The sequence below is a fragment of the Neodiprion virginianus genome, chromosome 1 (genome assembly GCF_021901495.1).
Source record: "Neodiprion virginianus isolate iyNeoVirg1 chromosome 1, iyNeoVirg1.1, whole genome shotgun sequence".
Classification (NCBI taxonomy): Eukaryota; Metazoa; Arthropoda; class Insecta; order Hymenoptera; family Diprionidae; genus Neodiprion; species Neodiprion virginianus.
The window spans coordinates 29,463,211-29,479,012 of NC_060877.1; the positions used below are offsets into that span (position 1 = coordinate 29,463,211).

At 40.4% G+C, this 15,802-nt stretch overlaps 2 protein-coding genes across 7 annotated transcripts in view; one reads left to right on the forward strand and one right to left on the reverse strand.

Moving 5' to 3' along the window:
- LOC124301939 (low-density lipoprotein receptor-like) overlaps positions 1-15,802 on the forward strand; it is a 29,825-nt gene that overhangs the window by 4,137 nt on the left and 9,886 nt on the right. For 5 of the 6 annotated variants that reach the window (XM_046757597.1, XM_046757588.1, XM_046757616.1 and 2 more), the window contains exon 3: positions 9,831-9,953. The exons of the other annotated variant lie outside the window; for it this stretch is intronic. In XM_046757597.1, coding sequence (XP_046613553.1) covers positions 9,831-9,953 — 123 coding nt within the window. The remainder of the gene's footprint in view (positions 1-9,830; positions 9,954-15,802) is intronic. 6 annotated transcript variants of the gene reach the window in all.
- Positions 1,177-14,592, reverse strand: LOC124302130 (uncharacterized). The gene is made up of 3 exons (XM_046757937.1): positions 14,518-14,592; positions 12,971-13,176; positions 1,177-2,026 (listed from the first exon to the last, which is right to left on the reverse strand). Exons 1-3 carry the CDS (start codon positions 14,566-14,568, stop codon positions 1,801-1,803), a joined length of 483 nt encoding a protein of 160 aa, XP_046613893.1. The 5' UTR covers positions 14,569-14,592; the 3' UTR covers positions 1,177-1,800.

Sequence of the window (15,802 nt, forward strand, 5' to 3'; positions counted from 1 at the left end):
TTCATTTTTAAATCATTCTTGTTTTCCCCTATTTCAATATCACTCTCACAATCAGCTTGTGTTGAAACTAGCAGGCGATGTATAACTCGTACTGAAAAATGGGAAGAATATTGTATTTGGGTTCCAAATCGTTGTTGTAACAACCCAAAATTAGCAATATAGATTGAACAAATTATTCCAGGTACTGTGTAATCGCCTGCTCGTGTTTTCTTTATTATAGCTTCAGCTTCATTATTGTGTGCCTAGACTTCTAAGTGGATAGTCTTAATCATCGTGTATGTTATACTATTGTTGGCTGTTTTATGTTGGCTATTTCTTGTTCTTACGAACTGTCTTTTCTTGGAAAACATTCGAATCATGTCTATTTAAAACTAATATCTATCCTGACAAGATTTATGACACCACAAGATAGAAACGTTATATTTAACTTGAATCATATAATGCACCTACATATAATATAATGTTAATTTTATCTTCAATAGCTGTATCGACTGTATGATTACAATTAAAAAATTTTTACGAAAAAACCATGAGACTACTTTGTGTAATCTTCTGGAAAAAATGTCACAAGGTTTTTGCTATTTAGGTCTGAGCGGTGTCAATGCGGTTAATAACCGATGATAATTGTACTTCACGAATGGGGTCATTAATATTTCGTTAATCTGTGACCATTGTGTTGCCATATTAGTCTAGACCGTCGCACGCATCTACGATTACGTTTGCTAAAAATATACATTCCAATATACTTTATCAAAATGACAAACAAGCTTCTTTCTTTATCATTTGTTGCCGTGATTAAAGATATCTACACTTCGTCTTCGAACACGTTTTTATGATTGATTCTACCTACACCATCATACTATGTTATACTTTCATTTCTGTACAGGACACATGTGTTCAATCGTATAAACGGATCCGTACATTGATTTAGGCTACTTTGCAAATCACACGTCATACCTATCAGCATATATTTACAAAGTGTACAAAAGCGAAGCTCTCAAGAACCGCTAAGAAAATAACTCTCGAATTGCGTCAAACGTTAAGCAAACCTCCTGCGTGTCCTGCGGATAAAAAGAGTGTACACCTATTGAAAAGAAGGAATAGTTCAAGAAAAACGAAACAACAAACACATATTTTTCCAAGTTAACCTTGCATAACATGTGAAAATAAGTGAGATATAGGTACGCCGCGTGACTGGATATCGCTCAAGTACGCCTTAATTTTACAAATTTATTTACCTTCGTGCATAATAGTGCATACGTATACAAGCTTTGATGATTTTTCGTGTAAAAATAATAGATCAATCTAAACGACACTCTAACAAATTCCACAGCTATAACGATCTGGTGTAAAACGCCACTGCGTATTAGAATTACCGACTCGATCCCCGTTGGCAAACAAACATGTTTATGCATCCCCACCTGCATCGACTAGAGAGTATACATATGAAATGTACACATTGTTTCGTTTTCATATAATCACATCGTATTAATACGACGCCTATTTGCTCTACTGTAATTAGGAGATAAAATCTATCATGCCCACGTATAACACGAGGTTATAAATGACCGCGGGCCAATTTCGAATCGGTGCACTTTTTAACAGGCCGCCTATCTGCGAGTAAACAAACGAGTACTGCACATTGATACGTGCATATATATAATATATATGTATACATATGTGTGTGTTTACATAAATAGATTCCTACGCGTTGGATACATATGTCAAAGATACAGCGCGCAGATAGAATCTTCGTGATGAATGGATCGGCAGCCTCAGACGTTGCGGTTTGAGCCAATTTCACCGCCTACAGAGTTGTACAAGTTGGACCCACCACCGCAAAGATATCACCCGGGTTACGTTAGGATGGATATCGAGTTGCAAAATATGCGCATGTGCAAACACATGTAATAACATTGCTAGGAATAGTTGTACACGAAGCATAATCTGCGACGCCTCACCTCTCGTCACGTCGCGCGTCGTATTGGCGTTTCCCCTCTCCATCTGCATTTGATCATGACGCTTGCTGAAAAACGGGTCGTGGGTATATACAGCTGCAGATAACGATCAATAAAAGTATGGTAGTTTTGTTACTTGTTAGACCGATCGGCTTAATGCGTTATCGATGAATTGTTTCTGATTTTGTGATCACCGGAGAATAGGAAGTCAGAGTAATTTCAGACAACTTTATATCGTCGACTCTGGATAGTAAATTGTGCTCGAGTTTTACAATTTTGTATTTTCTTTTATCGGAATTTCTTGACATGAAAAGTTAATTTTTATACCAATCTGTCGTATTGAGACAGAAATTGGACAACGCACGCACGTATAGAAACAGACGTATATTCGCGAAAATTTCGAAAAAAATTGGCGATTATTAGAATGCATTTTTCTTTTCGTTACTTTTGCTTAACACTTCCACGCTTTCCCGACCGAAATTCTATACAATTCTATACAACTTTGACGCGGTATGAATAGCGGCAGGTGCTGGAAATACCTGGAAAGTTCATGGATGAGACCGTATATTACCATTAAGATGGAATTTTTCAACTGTTTTGTGTTATGATTCGGCATACGAGGAACACGAGCAAATTGATTTGTTATTTCAATTTGAATAATGTTGTTCTTTGGAAAAAGCCTATTTATATCTAGTAGACCAGATTTCGTGAACGTCTCGAATTCTTCAAAACGCTGAATTCAATGTTCCCGGAAAAATCGAGAAATGTCGAGTATCGAAGTAAGATAAGAGTTGAAGTTTTTCTTTGTCAACATCTGCGCCGCGTTTTACATATATTATCTGAAGTTCAAAAGGAGTTAGTCTTTGCATTCTTTTACATTAGACGTACAATATTTACTTTGATATCTACCAGAGCCTGGCAAAACTTTGCAATTACATACAAAATCATTCAACGTTGATGCACTCGAACGAAATTTTTATTCAAGCTGCGAGAAATCTCTTCCATCGGATTAGTTCAAAAGTACTTGAATGATATAAATCGATGATACTTATCGCGTGACTCTATTGAGGAAGAAAAGAAGCGTAGGTACTGTGTCAATCGTAACAGGGTATTGAACGGGTGTATTATATGGGTATAGGATATACAGATGCAGGTCTATTCACGGATCGAACGCCAATACTACCCGGTATCCTTCTTATCAATCGGAATTGCACAGATAACTACTTTAACGAGAAAAGTTTTTTGTGACTCTCGCAAATAGCGTTATCTCTAAATTGTACCTATGAAGACATTAAAAGCCGTCCTCTTTATTGCAGGTACGGAGAACCTAAAAACTAAACGCTTTAGTTCCATTTATTATGAGTAAAACTTGTAATACTGTTTTCAGTTTTTATCGTTCGTCTGTCGTTTGAACCGTCATTCGAGGTAAATCACTGTTCATAATTACTTGGTGGATTCATTGAAACTCGTTACCCTTGAACTCGTATAGTTTAAATAACAAACGTCAACTTGGAAAAAATTATTACCGTTGAAAAAAAAAAAATTTCGTTTGCCTGCCCGTGCCTATCAAAAACCAGTTTTATGACAGCACTCTGAAGTTTCCACAACTAGTTCGTATAAGAGAAAAGGTGTACATACATCTGACGTACAATGTAGTTATAAAAAAGATCTATCATTTTTAAATTAGCGACTAGACGCATGCCCGACCTTACGCCGAGAATAAGACCGACTACCGAGACTCGGAGGGAATGCAGATAAAGCGCGCGAGTGTACAGGGAAAAAAAACGTACAAAAAGCGAATAAAGCATAAAAAAACATTTAAACTACGAAAAAGCGCACTCAAAGCCGCGGGACAAACGACGCGACGAGGCGGCCGAGTTACGATAAGATTGGCAAGAGGAGAACGCGGACTTATCGATCGCCAGCAGTTGGCCGGTCGGTCGGTTTGTCCGTCTGCTGTCCGTCCGTCCACCAGTCTTTCTTTCTTTCTTTCTGTCTGTCTGTCTGTCTGTCTGTCTGTCTGTCGGTCGGTCGGTCGACGTCTGTACCAACTTGGTACGTACCTGCCCGGCTGAGATGCCTTGCAGTTTGCAGTTATCCCGGATGCTGTGCTGTAGCAGGCGTGTTATCCTCCAGCTCGAATTCCTCGTAACGCGACTCAAACTCAAAGGACTCCCTTTTCCTCCATCTCTGCCCCCCGCGACACCCTGATATAATATTCTCCTCTCGAGCCGAGTTTATACTCTGCTCTTTTATTCCCTGCGTGATGTTTTTACCTTTGAAACGTCTAAAATTCTCTTATGTAACTTAAAATTTTTTTCTCCACTCGCGTTTATTTCGTCCGTGTTCGTTATACAGGAATACGTAGATCGGGAATGATGAAGGTATAACGGAACATTAGAGGGAAAAAAACCTCTTCGAACAGCATTGTTAAATTGGGATCAGGAATTTATTGCGACAAGAGGCTCGGTGGAATCGCGAGCAAAGTACATAAAGCAACGAGCGCCGAGCTCATCGAGAATATGATGTTATCCTTCTATGGGCTATTTCAAATTGACTACAGCTCAGCACACGCATGAGATATGGGACTGAAAGGGTTGGTTAAATCTTTGTCATACTATTTAGATCCTTAACAAGAATCATTTTTCCCAAGTAGCTATATTTTTTCACTCAAATCGATCTAATCGCCTTTCATCAATTATATAACCGCTCGGTTAAATGAGTATATGATCAGTAGCCCAAGCGAACATCTGTTCACTCTCCTTTCCCTCCGTCAAAGAAGTTTAATTTTCTCACAATCAGATGTTAAAAGCCGGCGCGTTGTACCCACGAAGGGCTTTATCTTTGTAGGGGAGGTCGTCGCGGTCATTTGACGCGAAGATTGACCCGCTGCTCCATAGAGGAGCTCCATTGAGCATCAATTGGCTATAATTGGTATTCTTGGCGACAGACGCGCCCCCTGTACGCCGTCTGACTCGGGAGAAATCCTTCAAGCGTTATAGATTAGCATAACAGTGTCAGACTTGGGCTGTATTCCAAAGAAACATTATACCCATTAGGTATGTACGTACCGTGGAAGAAAATTTTCCGATCGTCACAGCAACCCCGGATAGATTTTTCACATCTGCGTTACGCGTCGCAAAATATCGTGCACTTTAATTCTCAAAGTCAGTTGAATGGTATTTTTTCGTGGTTGAAATGTAGTGAACTCTTCGCGGAGTCATGTACGAATGTATGTTTGATTGGCGAGTACAGGAAATGACTGTTCCTTTTGGTGTTTGGTTTTTTTTTTCATTCGACCGTCGAACGTAATGATATGACTTGACTTGTGTATTGATGTACATGTTTAATATGACTCAGGTCGTTATTCATCGGTTGGTCGATTTGGACCGCTTGCAAATTCGAGTTAAATTAAACTTCCAAGGAGTCTCTCAATGGTTTTTTTTCGTTCACTTCATTTTCATTACCGTCTGCATTTCCCTTCTCGATATTTAAATATTAAATACCGAGCCGTTACTCGTTCGCGGTTAAAGAAATAATTCTCTTGATTGTTTTACTAATGAAAAGGTGACCTGAACCCGCGAATAAGATTTACTGCCGACGCGTGCGTAACTCTTGAACATACTTAAATATGTTAAATAGATGCCACGTGTGAATAACGACTGCATAAAAATACAAAAAAAAAAACAGTACAATATGTTGTGACGCAACGAGCTTTTACATAAAGACAAATGAAAATGCACGGAACGGCAAGCACAGTCGATATTGCATCAGCCGCAAAATACGAAGGAAGTCGACCTCCAGGCTGCACCCGAGGTCGTATTGGCGAGTCGCCGTTTGTTCTTCTCTCATCGTCAGTGTTTATTTTCCCTTTTTTACAAACCGTTCGTCGGTGTTTTCATCCCAACAGAGAAGGTCCTCCTCCACCACCTCAATTCTCGAACCCTGATGCCGCTGTAACACCGCAGCCTAGGGCGCGCGAGCAAGGTTTGCCCGAGTTGCATCAGTCACTCGATGCGAATTCAACTTTGGGTTCGTTGATACCGGATTATTATGGTGAAAGGCTGCCCCGTAGATCTTGTCGGCTGCTGCAGTAAACTGCATGTGGAGCGCATGGTCAGCCGATGGTTATTTGCGGTCGTAACATTGGCGTCGAGCCGGCCTATCCCGCACACACCGCGTGCACGTTTCGCAGTTCGCACGATCGTCACTGCGAACCTTATTGATTCACTCGGAAAGCCCGTCGGTGCGGTTCGCGAAACGAGTAATGCTCTACGCGGATTAGATAAACCCCAGACGACGATGCGCTGCACAGCACACTCGATTCCCATAATCCTCTCTCTCTCTCTCTCTCCAATACTTCGGGATGAGTTTCTCGGCACAGCTCGTTCAATGATTCGCTAATAAATCTCGGGATAAAACATTTCACCGCTCAACACCCAATTCGCGTATACGTGTATATATACATATTATATACTTTATAAGTGGATAAAACGAAATGTGTAATCTGCAGGGATCAGAAAGAAAGAATAGACTGTCGAATATGTCAACCTTGGCGGTCGTCATTTTTCCAGCCTGATATACTTTCCGTTTTTTCATTCTGGCACTTTTATTTCAGCAAGCCTTTAATTTATTAATTAATTAATCCGATCTATTGGCCGGTGCACTTCCGCGGTAGACGCGGTGACGGGGTGTAGGAAAAACTGATTCCTTCTACAAACCCTCAGTTTTACCCTGAACGCCAATTTCAAACGGTCAGGAACAAAGGCCGCATGGTTCAAGGGTGTACCAATAATTGCTATCGTGCCAGAACGTGCCATTTTGACCTCCTCCTCATCTTCATCCCCCGCTGTGCGATTTTATCACAATTTCTCCGAATTTAATTGTGCCGTGTCTGCACGGGTTGTATTGGACTTCTACACGAGTACCGTGTCTCTATGCACATACCTAAATACGGCTAACAATTTTCCAGAGGCACTAATTCGAGCGCGTGTCCGCTGGTCCGTTAAATTTACGCCCATGTATACCATCATCCGCAACGCTGCAAATGGGCACGGGTGGTCCTTATCAGTGAGAAGCGCTGCCAAGTTTGGCCATTGAATTTGTAGGACACTCGACGAGACTAAGTATGAGGATGAGGCCGGTGGTGCTGGTGGTGCGGTAGGTGGAAGAGAACAAAAGTATGTCAGATTCTTGCGAGCAGGCACAAGACCTTACTTATATACCGTGTAGTTACATACGTAGTCGCATGCGGTAATTGCAATAAGGTCTTCATCGCGGTCGAGACACACGAGAAGACGAGGAGAGGAGCCGAGTCGCCTGCATCCCTCGCTGGGCGTTCATGTCTCATTCCAAGAAGCCGGGCATGCCGTCTTGGCCCCCCAAAGATCCCGACCTCTCGCCTCTCCATCCCTCGTGGAACTCGAGTAAGGGATTCGAGGTCTCGGGTAGCGTTAATAACTTCAAATTCTGCACATCAACCCTCGCGAAATAGGAGAACCCTCTCTCTTCGTTCTCTGTGCAATAAATGCACCTTGGAATCTCTCCCCCGGGTTTACCATCCTCTCTATCGCATATAACCTGCAGGTAGACCTATTCGTTCCGCAGGCAGTCAGCCAGAGATCGTTTCTACCCGTGATATAGCAAGAACCGATGCAGAAACGCACGAAGTCCACTATAGATATGCTCGGTCGATAGTCCAATTCGATGCTTCAGGAGAGAAAAAGAAAATAAAAATTACCCTAGGCGATTGGACGCGTGGCGCTTGAATTCAAGTGACTTCCCTGAATTGAAAAATATCGTTATTATCGCGCAGGTGAATTTACATGATCATTGTATGAGCAATGTAAGATAAGAATATTGACTTGATGTCAGGTGATTAGACGTGTTTTGAATACAGGTATATACTTCGTGTCAGTCGAGGTGAATTCACCCGACTACGAACGAATTGAAACGACCTCAAGTGACTTCATATAAGTTCAAGTGTAACTTCTTTACAGAACTTGAGGATGAATTCATGTGACTATTAAGTGCAAACTCCACGTGATTTAAAGTTAGATCAAACGACGTCAGCGGATGAATTCAAGTGACTTGAAGTAAAAGATTTCAACACCATGATACATCAGGCGCCTAATTTCACCCGGTATATAAGTTGAAGTGAATTCACACAAGTTCCGAAAAAGTCTGCAGATTCTCTTTTAGTGCTCCACCTTGATTTATATCTCGTTAGCCAAAAAGTGCGATTAATTGCAAGAAAGAAGGCTGCTTCGTTGACGTCTATGGATCAGACCACGTCGCGTGCTTCCGTATGGTTACGTATGGTATAAACGCTTCTGCGTAAAGAGGGAGCGAATTGCATGGCGGTAAGGGTGACGGGAGGAGAAGTGGATACCCGGTGATTATAGAAACGCAGCGGAGGCTCAGGGTATCTGATCGCAAGAATGTTGCTTTTATACGCCCAGCACCGTCGATCAAGACTCCAATCTTGCCTCTCGGCCTGACTTATTCCCCCCTCTGGATGCCTAGTTATCGTCCTTCTGTTCCACTTACTTCGAATCGCGCCATTACATTGCCTCGCCAATGTTGTCGTCGCCTTCATCTTTTCGCCTATAAAGCCTCATGACTGCGTAACACCCAGGCTTCAAAAACCACCGGTATGAAAAACATGAAACTGCGAAATGACGAGAATTTAAAAAAGAAACGATATATACGCGTCCATCCATCCCTCCTGAATAAATATATTATGGTTATAGCTATTCGTCTTAGGGAATACCTACGCAGGACTCTTTCTATTTCTCTCATCGCACTGCGAGGCAGACTACAAATAATAAAAGAAAAAAGAAGAATAAAAAAAAAAAATTGAAGTACAAGAAAAATGCGACGAAAAGAAATTTCTTATAACATTTTTCCTCTTCTCCCGAGAATATGTATATAGGTATATAACTATGTAATACATAGGAATCCCTCACTCTCCTCTTTCTTTTATCCGTCTCAGACATTTTCATCGCTTGCCCTTCATGCAACGGATTTTAATTAATGCCTGTCTGATATTCTGTCTCATTTTCGTGATATTTTGTCATCGTACACCAAAAAGTTCTGCTTAATATCTTATAGAGAGACCGGAGTTGCACTCTAATTGAGAATGACAAATATACACATATTACCTCAATTCAATTCAATTTTTGAATAAAAATTTTCGCATCAGTTTCAAGCATCAAACACTTCTTTGTTCTACATCCGGCTTTATCCTAAGTCCAATTTACGAAAATTTTCGCAATGGTTTAAAATTGTATATCAGTGTTAGTATTTTTCATCTCGATTCTGCAACTAACACGTGAGTTACATGTAAGAATTAAACTCACGAAGAATCGGTGACCCTTTGCCCAGCTATTATCGCTTCGTCCACGAAGTCGCCGTTCGACGGATTGATTGACCCGCGTACGCGATTCGGATCACTCGACCACCGTTCATGGAACGCACATTCTCTTCCGCTACGGCCCCCTCGCCTGATAATCGTTCCCTTGATCGGCGGAAGACTGGTATATATAGAGTGGAGTTGCCGCGTTCGCGAGTTTACAGCATCCGAGACTGGCTCCGCGCGAGGTTCGCCGATTCCGTCCAAGAGATCATCCGCAGCCTCCGTGGTTCTCCGACAGAGACATTGACCGACGTTCCCGCTATACCGTTCTTCAAATTCTCGAGATAATAGACAAATTTTTCATACGGAGGGTTGGGAGTCACGGGGGATCGAAAACATGCCGCGAAAAAGAGATTGGCTCATGTTTTCATCGCTCTGGTGTTTCGTGATCATCTTTGACGTCTGTCAAACATTGAACGGGGCACTGATCTTTGACGAGAAAACGAATGTTACAGCTACCAAGGCTTGCACCGACGCGGAGTTCAGATGTACCAATGGCCGATGTATTCTCAAAAACTGGCAATGCGATGGCGAGAACGACTGTCCCGATGGATCCGACGAAAACCCCAGCATCTGCCGTGAGTATTTTTCATAATTACAATCGCGTACAACTTTTTGCATTGTGTTATTTGGGCCGGGGGGGGATGCTGGCTGCGCTCGTTGGTTTGTTCTTAATCTTTTTTTTGGTATTCAAAAGAACCGGAATGAAAAGCATTGCGAAGCAAAGCAAAGATTGTTAGAAAAAAAGAGAAAATGGCAAATTCTGCGCGCAAGCTTTCCTTCATCCTTTACAAAGAGTCTTTGTTCGTGCGTTTGAATTAATTGAAGTAATGAATTTTCGGTGCCTTGAACGTGTTTCTCTCTTTGAACAAATTGCAGCAATTCAATCTCAAATAGTTACTCAACGATTATCCGACTCGAAAGTTGAATGGGCTTATAAGTTTAAGCATAATCGATTTACCCTCTATTTTTCGCTGCAAATAAATGATTCAAGAACAAACAATATGAGCCATTGTACACACAGAAAAACGATTTGTTCAATTTACAAAGTGTATTTGGGTGGAAAAAAATTATTTGCAGTAAACACAGTCTTACTTTACGACGTAAGTTATACAACTTATAAATGTTTTACCGAATGAAGCCATATTTGTGTCATGAAAAAGAAACACCATTTTCAATCGCACATATCCGGCAGAGTTCATTAAAATTCAGCTATCTGAACTAATATCTACTCCCTGTTCATAATGTTTATTAGAAATTCGCAAATGAAAAGCGGTTCGCTTCTGTATGCTAACAGATTTCGCATTCGTCGTGTACGTAATAATCGAAGTTTTGTACACAGCGGCACAGGAAAAGTTTGTATCGTAAAAGCTGAAAGTTGAAAAAAGTTTAATAACCCGGGAGCCAGTATTTGTTGTAATCTTTAAAGAAACAACTGATAATATTTTCATTTACAATTAGTCAGTCAAGTTATATGGCTAATAACGTGTTGTTTTACGGTATATTAACTATATGCAAACCGTTCAATAATTTAACTCCGTGTTTCGTAGGGGTAATACGTCCGAAACGACATTCTATATCTACGTACTTATAATTTTAAACGTCTTTGCGTCCCGCTGACACGAACAGCCAAGTGCTGCGTAAGAGGAATTAATCTTTGAATGCAGCATAAAGTAATAAGACGGGGCTGCAGGAAATGCTACCTCCGCGTCTAATGTCGGTCTTATCCTGCTATCTCGGCTCATCCAGTATGAAACTTTGTTAATGTACTTGGCGCACGTGTCTGAAAGTGCACACTACCCGGTGCGTCAAGACACGATCATGATTATAGTATATATATATATATATATATATATGATATATATATATATATATCATCCATATTGTCGCCTCATTAATACGGGCTAGAATTATATTTGCGTCGTGAACGATTATCAAACAACGCTGACATCGCCTTCACCGTTGACCTATTCTAATTTCTGAATATACACACACGTTATTGCGAAAGTTTTATACAAATGCCCATTCGATGAAGGCGCAATATGCACTAGATAAGTCTTGACGTATGCGATGTAGTAAAGCATAATAAGGAAATGGTTAACATTGATGCGACGACACTGATTGATATTAAAAGACAATGTTCAACCTAGCCAAGATCTTGAACCAGTTATTACACGTAAGATTTCGAAGGGTCACCTGTCTAAACGGAATAAAATTTTTTTCGATAAGTTTTTCGATTTCGTCGGTAATCTTCTCAATCACCCGCCTGAAACGCCCGAGGAGAATTTTTTTTTAATTCGATGTTGAGCGTTAGTAGTTGAATCTTCATTTATTATCGACGCAATTAGCGAGCATCGTGTAAATCCGCATTATCGACGATTCCGCTGAAGAGATAATTTAATTATAATTCGGCATGCGGAATATATTTACCGAACTTAAAAACAAAAACAAAGAATGAAGTAACATTCAAATTTCTTCCACTCCCTACTTTCCGTTATCAGTTATATAATATGAATGTATGATTACTCTATCTATACGAAGTAGTTTAAAAGTTGCGACTTCAAAGGTGAATAACTTTTCTCAAACGACGAAAACGTGATAAATTTTTTACGGGAATTTATTCAGTCCTACGAAATTAATTACGGTTTGAGCTAGCCTGCCGTCTGTCGAGTGAAAGATCCTTCACATTTTAAATAATTTGTGACCAATGCCGATACCCGAAGCTAGACGATGTATCCGCTCAACTATGGAGCACGAGTTGCAGTCAGCGAACTGATCTTTGACAGTTAGTTATTGCCTCATTGGTTTCACGGGGTTATCGGATTTTCAAAGTTTTTCGCTCCAGTTCCAGTCTTGTCTTTGATCCCTTTTCAAGCGGTAGAAAAATTAATTCTAGAACGTAGTAAAATGCGTACAAAAATTTCGACGCTGTTGCGTTATTATCTATATTCATGTGTACATATATACACTGTACAACATTCACGTCGTAGTTTTGATAGATAATAAAACTTCCGTCTTTGTTCGTAAGCAGCTTTCATAATCTTCCCGTGGCACAACAATGATATTTCCTTTACTTTAGAAGTTATCTAACTGCAAATTGAACACTCGCCCAGACTCGATAAGATTTTTGCATTTGCTAAACGGTGGAAAATAAATTAACAGACGTTCAGCTCAACGTTCAGCTCAACGTTTAACTCAGGAACTCGACGATTGCTCATGTCAAACTTGTACAAGTCATACCTACAGTAAAGCAGTTTCCGTAACTCATCCGACTGTTAAAATCCGTATCAAACGGCCCCCTATATCGAAAACTTTATGGAGCCCAGAATCTATCCCTCAGGCCTGAAGCCACAGGTTACAACAACTATTTCAACCCCCCCCCCCGTCACTTTATTGGTTACAAATTTATGTACTTCACAATTCCCCCGTGGATTTGTACCTCTGGTCTTTCGATAAATCCTGAGCACCCGAGCTACAGTTCCTTAACCACGGATTCCGTACTATTTGAAGTTTGGAAAGCCGAAAATCGACTTCTGTAGAATGCATGCGGATTATTTGCTAATCGGCTGGTATATATAATTTCGTAGAAACTCACCACTTCAACGTAGATAGAAAACTTTCGGGAAGAATTATCCACTTTACAATATGCTTGCACTTATATTCACTGCCTCCGAAAATACGCAGGATGAATACAGCATCCGGCAGGTAATGCAAGTCATCGTTCAGCTTGAAAAGTAGCGTCCTTAATTCATGGAGCCCCGTAAATCCAAAGAGATTCACATCGAAAGGACGAAGAAGTCTCTAAAAAAAAAAATCATCCATTTTGTCATGCGCATAAAGCACTCAAAACTGTGGCAATTTTATCGTTCGTATGGATTCCAGAATCTGCCACTCATATATTTGCAGGTGCAAGAAAAATACAGATGATAAACGAACGAGAATTGGTATTAAAAAAAATCAATAATATCATTATCCGCGTTCGACAATAATATTAAGTTCGACAATTGCCGGACGTAATTAGCGACGCAGCTCTTCTTTCGTTACTCTGTCGATTCGGGCACTACGATGCTGTCCACGTATACCCTAACCCGCTGACCTGAGGAGGAAATTCTCGTTAAACGTTCGACAGCCTTGGCTGACGACAATAATTCACCTGCACGGACAAATTTATATATACACACGTGTTCCATATGCTAAAATATACGACTGATGCCTCTTGCACTTTCTATATCCAAGGTTGTCTCGAACTCTGCACTATTAACCCCGACGAAAGGGCTTTGGGTTCAACCGAGAAAGCTAGCTACTCGTTTTCGGACCAGTTACCTCGTCGAACGTTTTTACCAATGTAGTCCCACACGTGCCGGAGATTATCTTGGAGATTAAATGTCTAACCTTGCAAGACAAACGAGATGTCCAATCGCCGTTTGCAGCTCTTCGAAGAGCTCGAACGCTATTTTCTCTCGGTAACTTGACAATGCAAAAATTCTCCTCGCGCGCGTCTTGCATGGGCCCTGGCCGCGTTCCAAATGCTGTCATACCGGATCTAGAGCTCAAAACACCCAATACAGCGACTTCCAAGGGCCTTTAAGTTTTTCCACTGGCCCATCTCATCGGAGTCGTCGGTTAAGATTAAAAATGGCAATTAGCTTGTCATGAAGTCGAACGCGTCGCGACTATTCTTCAATTTGTATCTTTACCACATCTGACTCTCTGAAAGATCTGCTGAATTTTCCTCAATAACTTTCAAATTCAAAAACGTCTATACCAGTAAAAGAAGTTTGATTGACACCCCACTTCCGACGGTATATTATATTCTCAAAGGTATTGAATTGAGGACTATATCGTATTACCAGATTCCCATTCAGATTAAATCTACATCATGGTGTATATAACACTTTCAAACGTTTTATAAACATGTTCCGACTCTGTCACTGTCACGGTATATAATACATAACTTGACACCGTAAAAGCTTTCTATACACCGGCAGATATGGGCATTCGAATCATTTTCTACGAAGTCTAAATTGACACAAAAAGTTTTATTATCCAAGATTAGCTAACTCTGTTTAAAACTAACGTAAATTGTATCGAGTGAATATTTAAATCAGATGGTTTTCGTGCTGGAAATACACATGTACTTACATCGCTATATGCTTCGCTGTTTCGCTTACACACCAAGTTCAGATGGTCCATGAAGTCAGTTTCCAAATGCAGCAGACAGCTAAAACGAGGATCAATATTAGCACAGAATTTGCTGGTAAATTAATGTTTGCAGAATCCGCACGCTCATGACCTATTCATTGGTTTTTGATAGACCATAAATGGCGTCGGTAATCTTTGCGAAACTTGTTACCTATCATTTGTAACGTTCATCAATGCGGGGTAACCGTGACATGTCAATTAAATCATTTGCATATCGCCACGCTCCGATAAGCGACGGGGCGCCAGTTATCTGACTTGATTGTGTAACCAGTTTTCCTTACAGGAAATCATTTTTCACGACCCCAGGTCGCTGTATAATCAATCACTGTTGCATATAACTTTACGTATACATGCCTGTTCCGTACTTTCACGGGGAAAAAATGTGTAACTTTAATTATGTGCATACTGCTCGCAACAAGGAAAAGTGTTCGTCTCGTCATCGCGTCGTCATTGCCTTTGACAAGGAAACAAAGTCTACACTATTTACTAAACTGGGCATAAACGAATGGTGACATTAGTTGCTGACATATCGCTTTACGTAGACAGGTACGAGAAAACCTCGTCATTTTTATCCAATAACGATAATGACAAATTGTCTACTAAGTAGCTGGTGATCACAATTCATACGATTAAAGATTATAGCCATCGCCGCGTGCTGCACTTATGAGATTTAATCACTTGCTATTTCCGTTATAATCCAAGTGCACGATGAAAATTTTGTATACGTGTTTAGAACTAGATTTATTATGGCATTGACATCGTTATTTTTAATATCACCCGATTACTCGAGAGAAATACAAATCGATCACATTCTAGTTGTGATTTAAGGAATCGATGTTACACCCATTGGATTACGCATGAAGTCGAGTTTCGCACGGCTAGCATATATAACCAACCATTTTTAACGACATTATGAATTCGAAGCTGAAAACTACTGCCACGTTCTTTCCCGGAATACTTAGTAATACAACCGATGAAAACTTGTCTCCAGCAGAAAATAAGATTTACAGGGTAAACTTATTTATGTAGTCATTGTGCAACTTCGCGATTAAATTATTTCCAACATCGGTTGAATGTATGTAATTTTTGTTTTTGTCCCGCGAACTATAAAACGACGGTTGTGTAAAAAAAACGCGAGAGATACGGTACAAGAACGTATAAGCATAAAATTCGATTTGAAGTAAATATTTTCTTTGTTGTAACAATTACTGTGCTAAACAAAATT

Bases quoted from the DNA above. Each gene is read 5' to 3' on its own strand.
- LOC124302130 (XM_046757937.1), bottom strand. From the start codon at position 14,568: ATGGACCATCTGAACTTGGTGTGTAAGCGAAACAGCGAAGCATATAGC. The intron at 13,177-14,517 runs GTAAGTACATGT...TTTTTTTTTTAG, and splicing joins ACAGCGAAGCATATAGCGAT to AGACTTCTTCGTCCTTTCGA. The intron at 2,027-12,970 runs GTGAGTTTCTAC...CCCGTTTTTCAG, and splicing joins TTTCTATCTACGTTGAAGTG to CAAGCGTCATGATCAAATGC.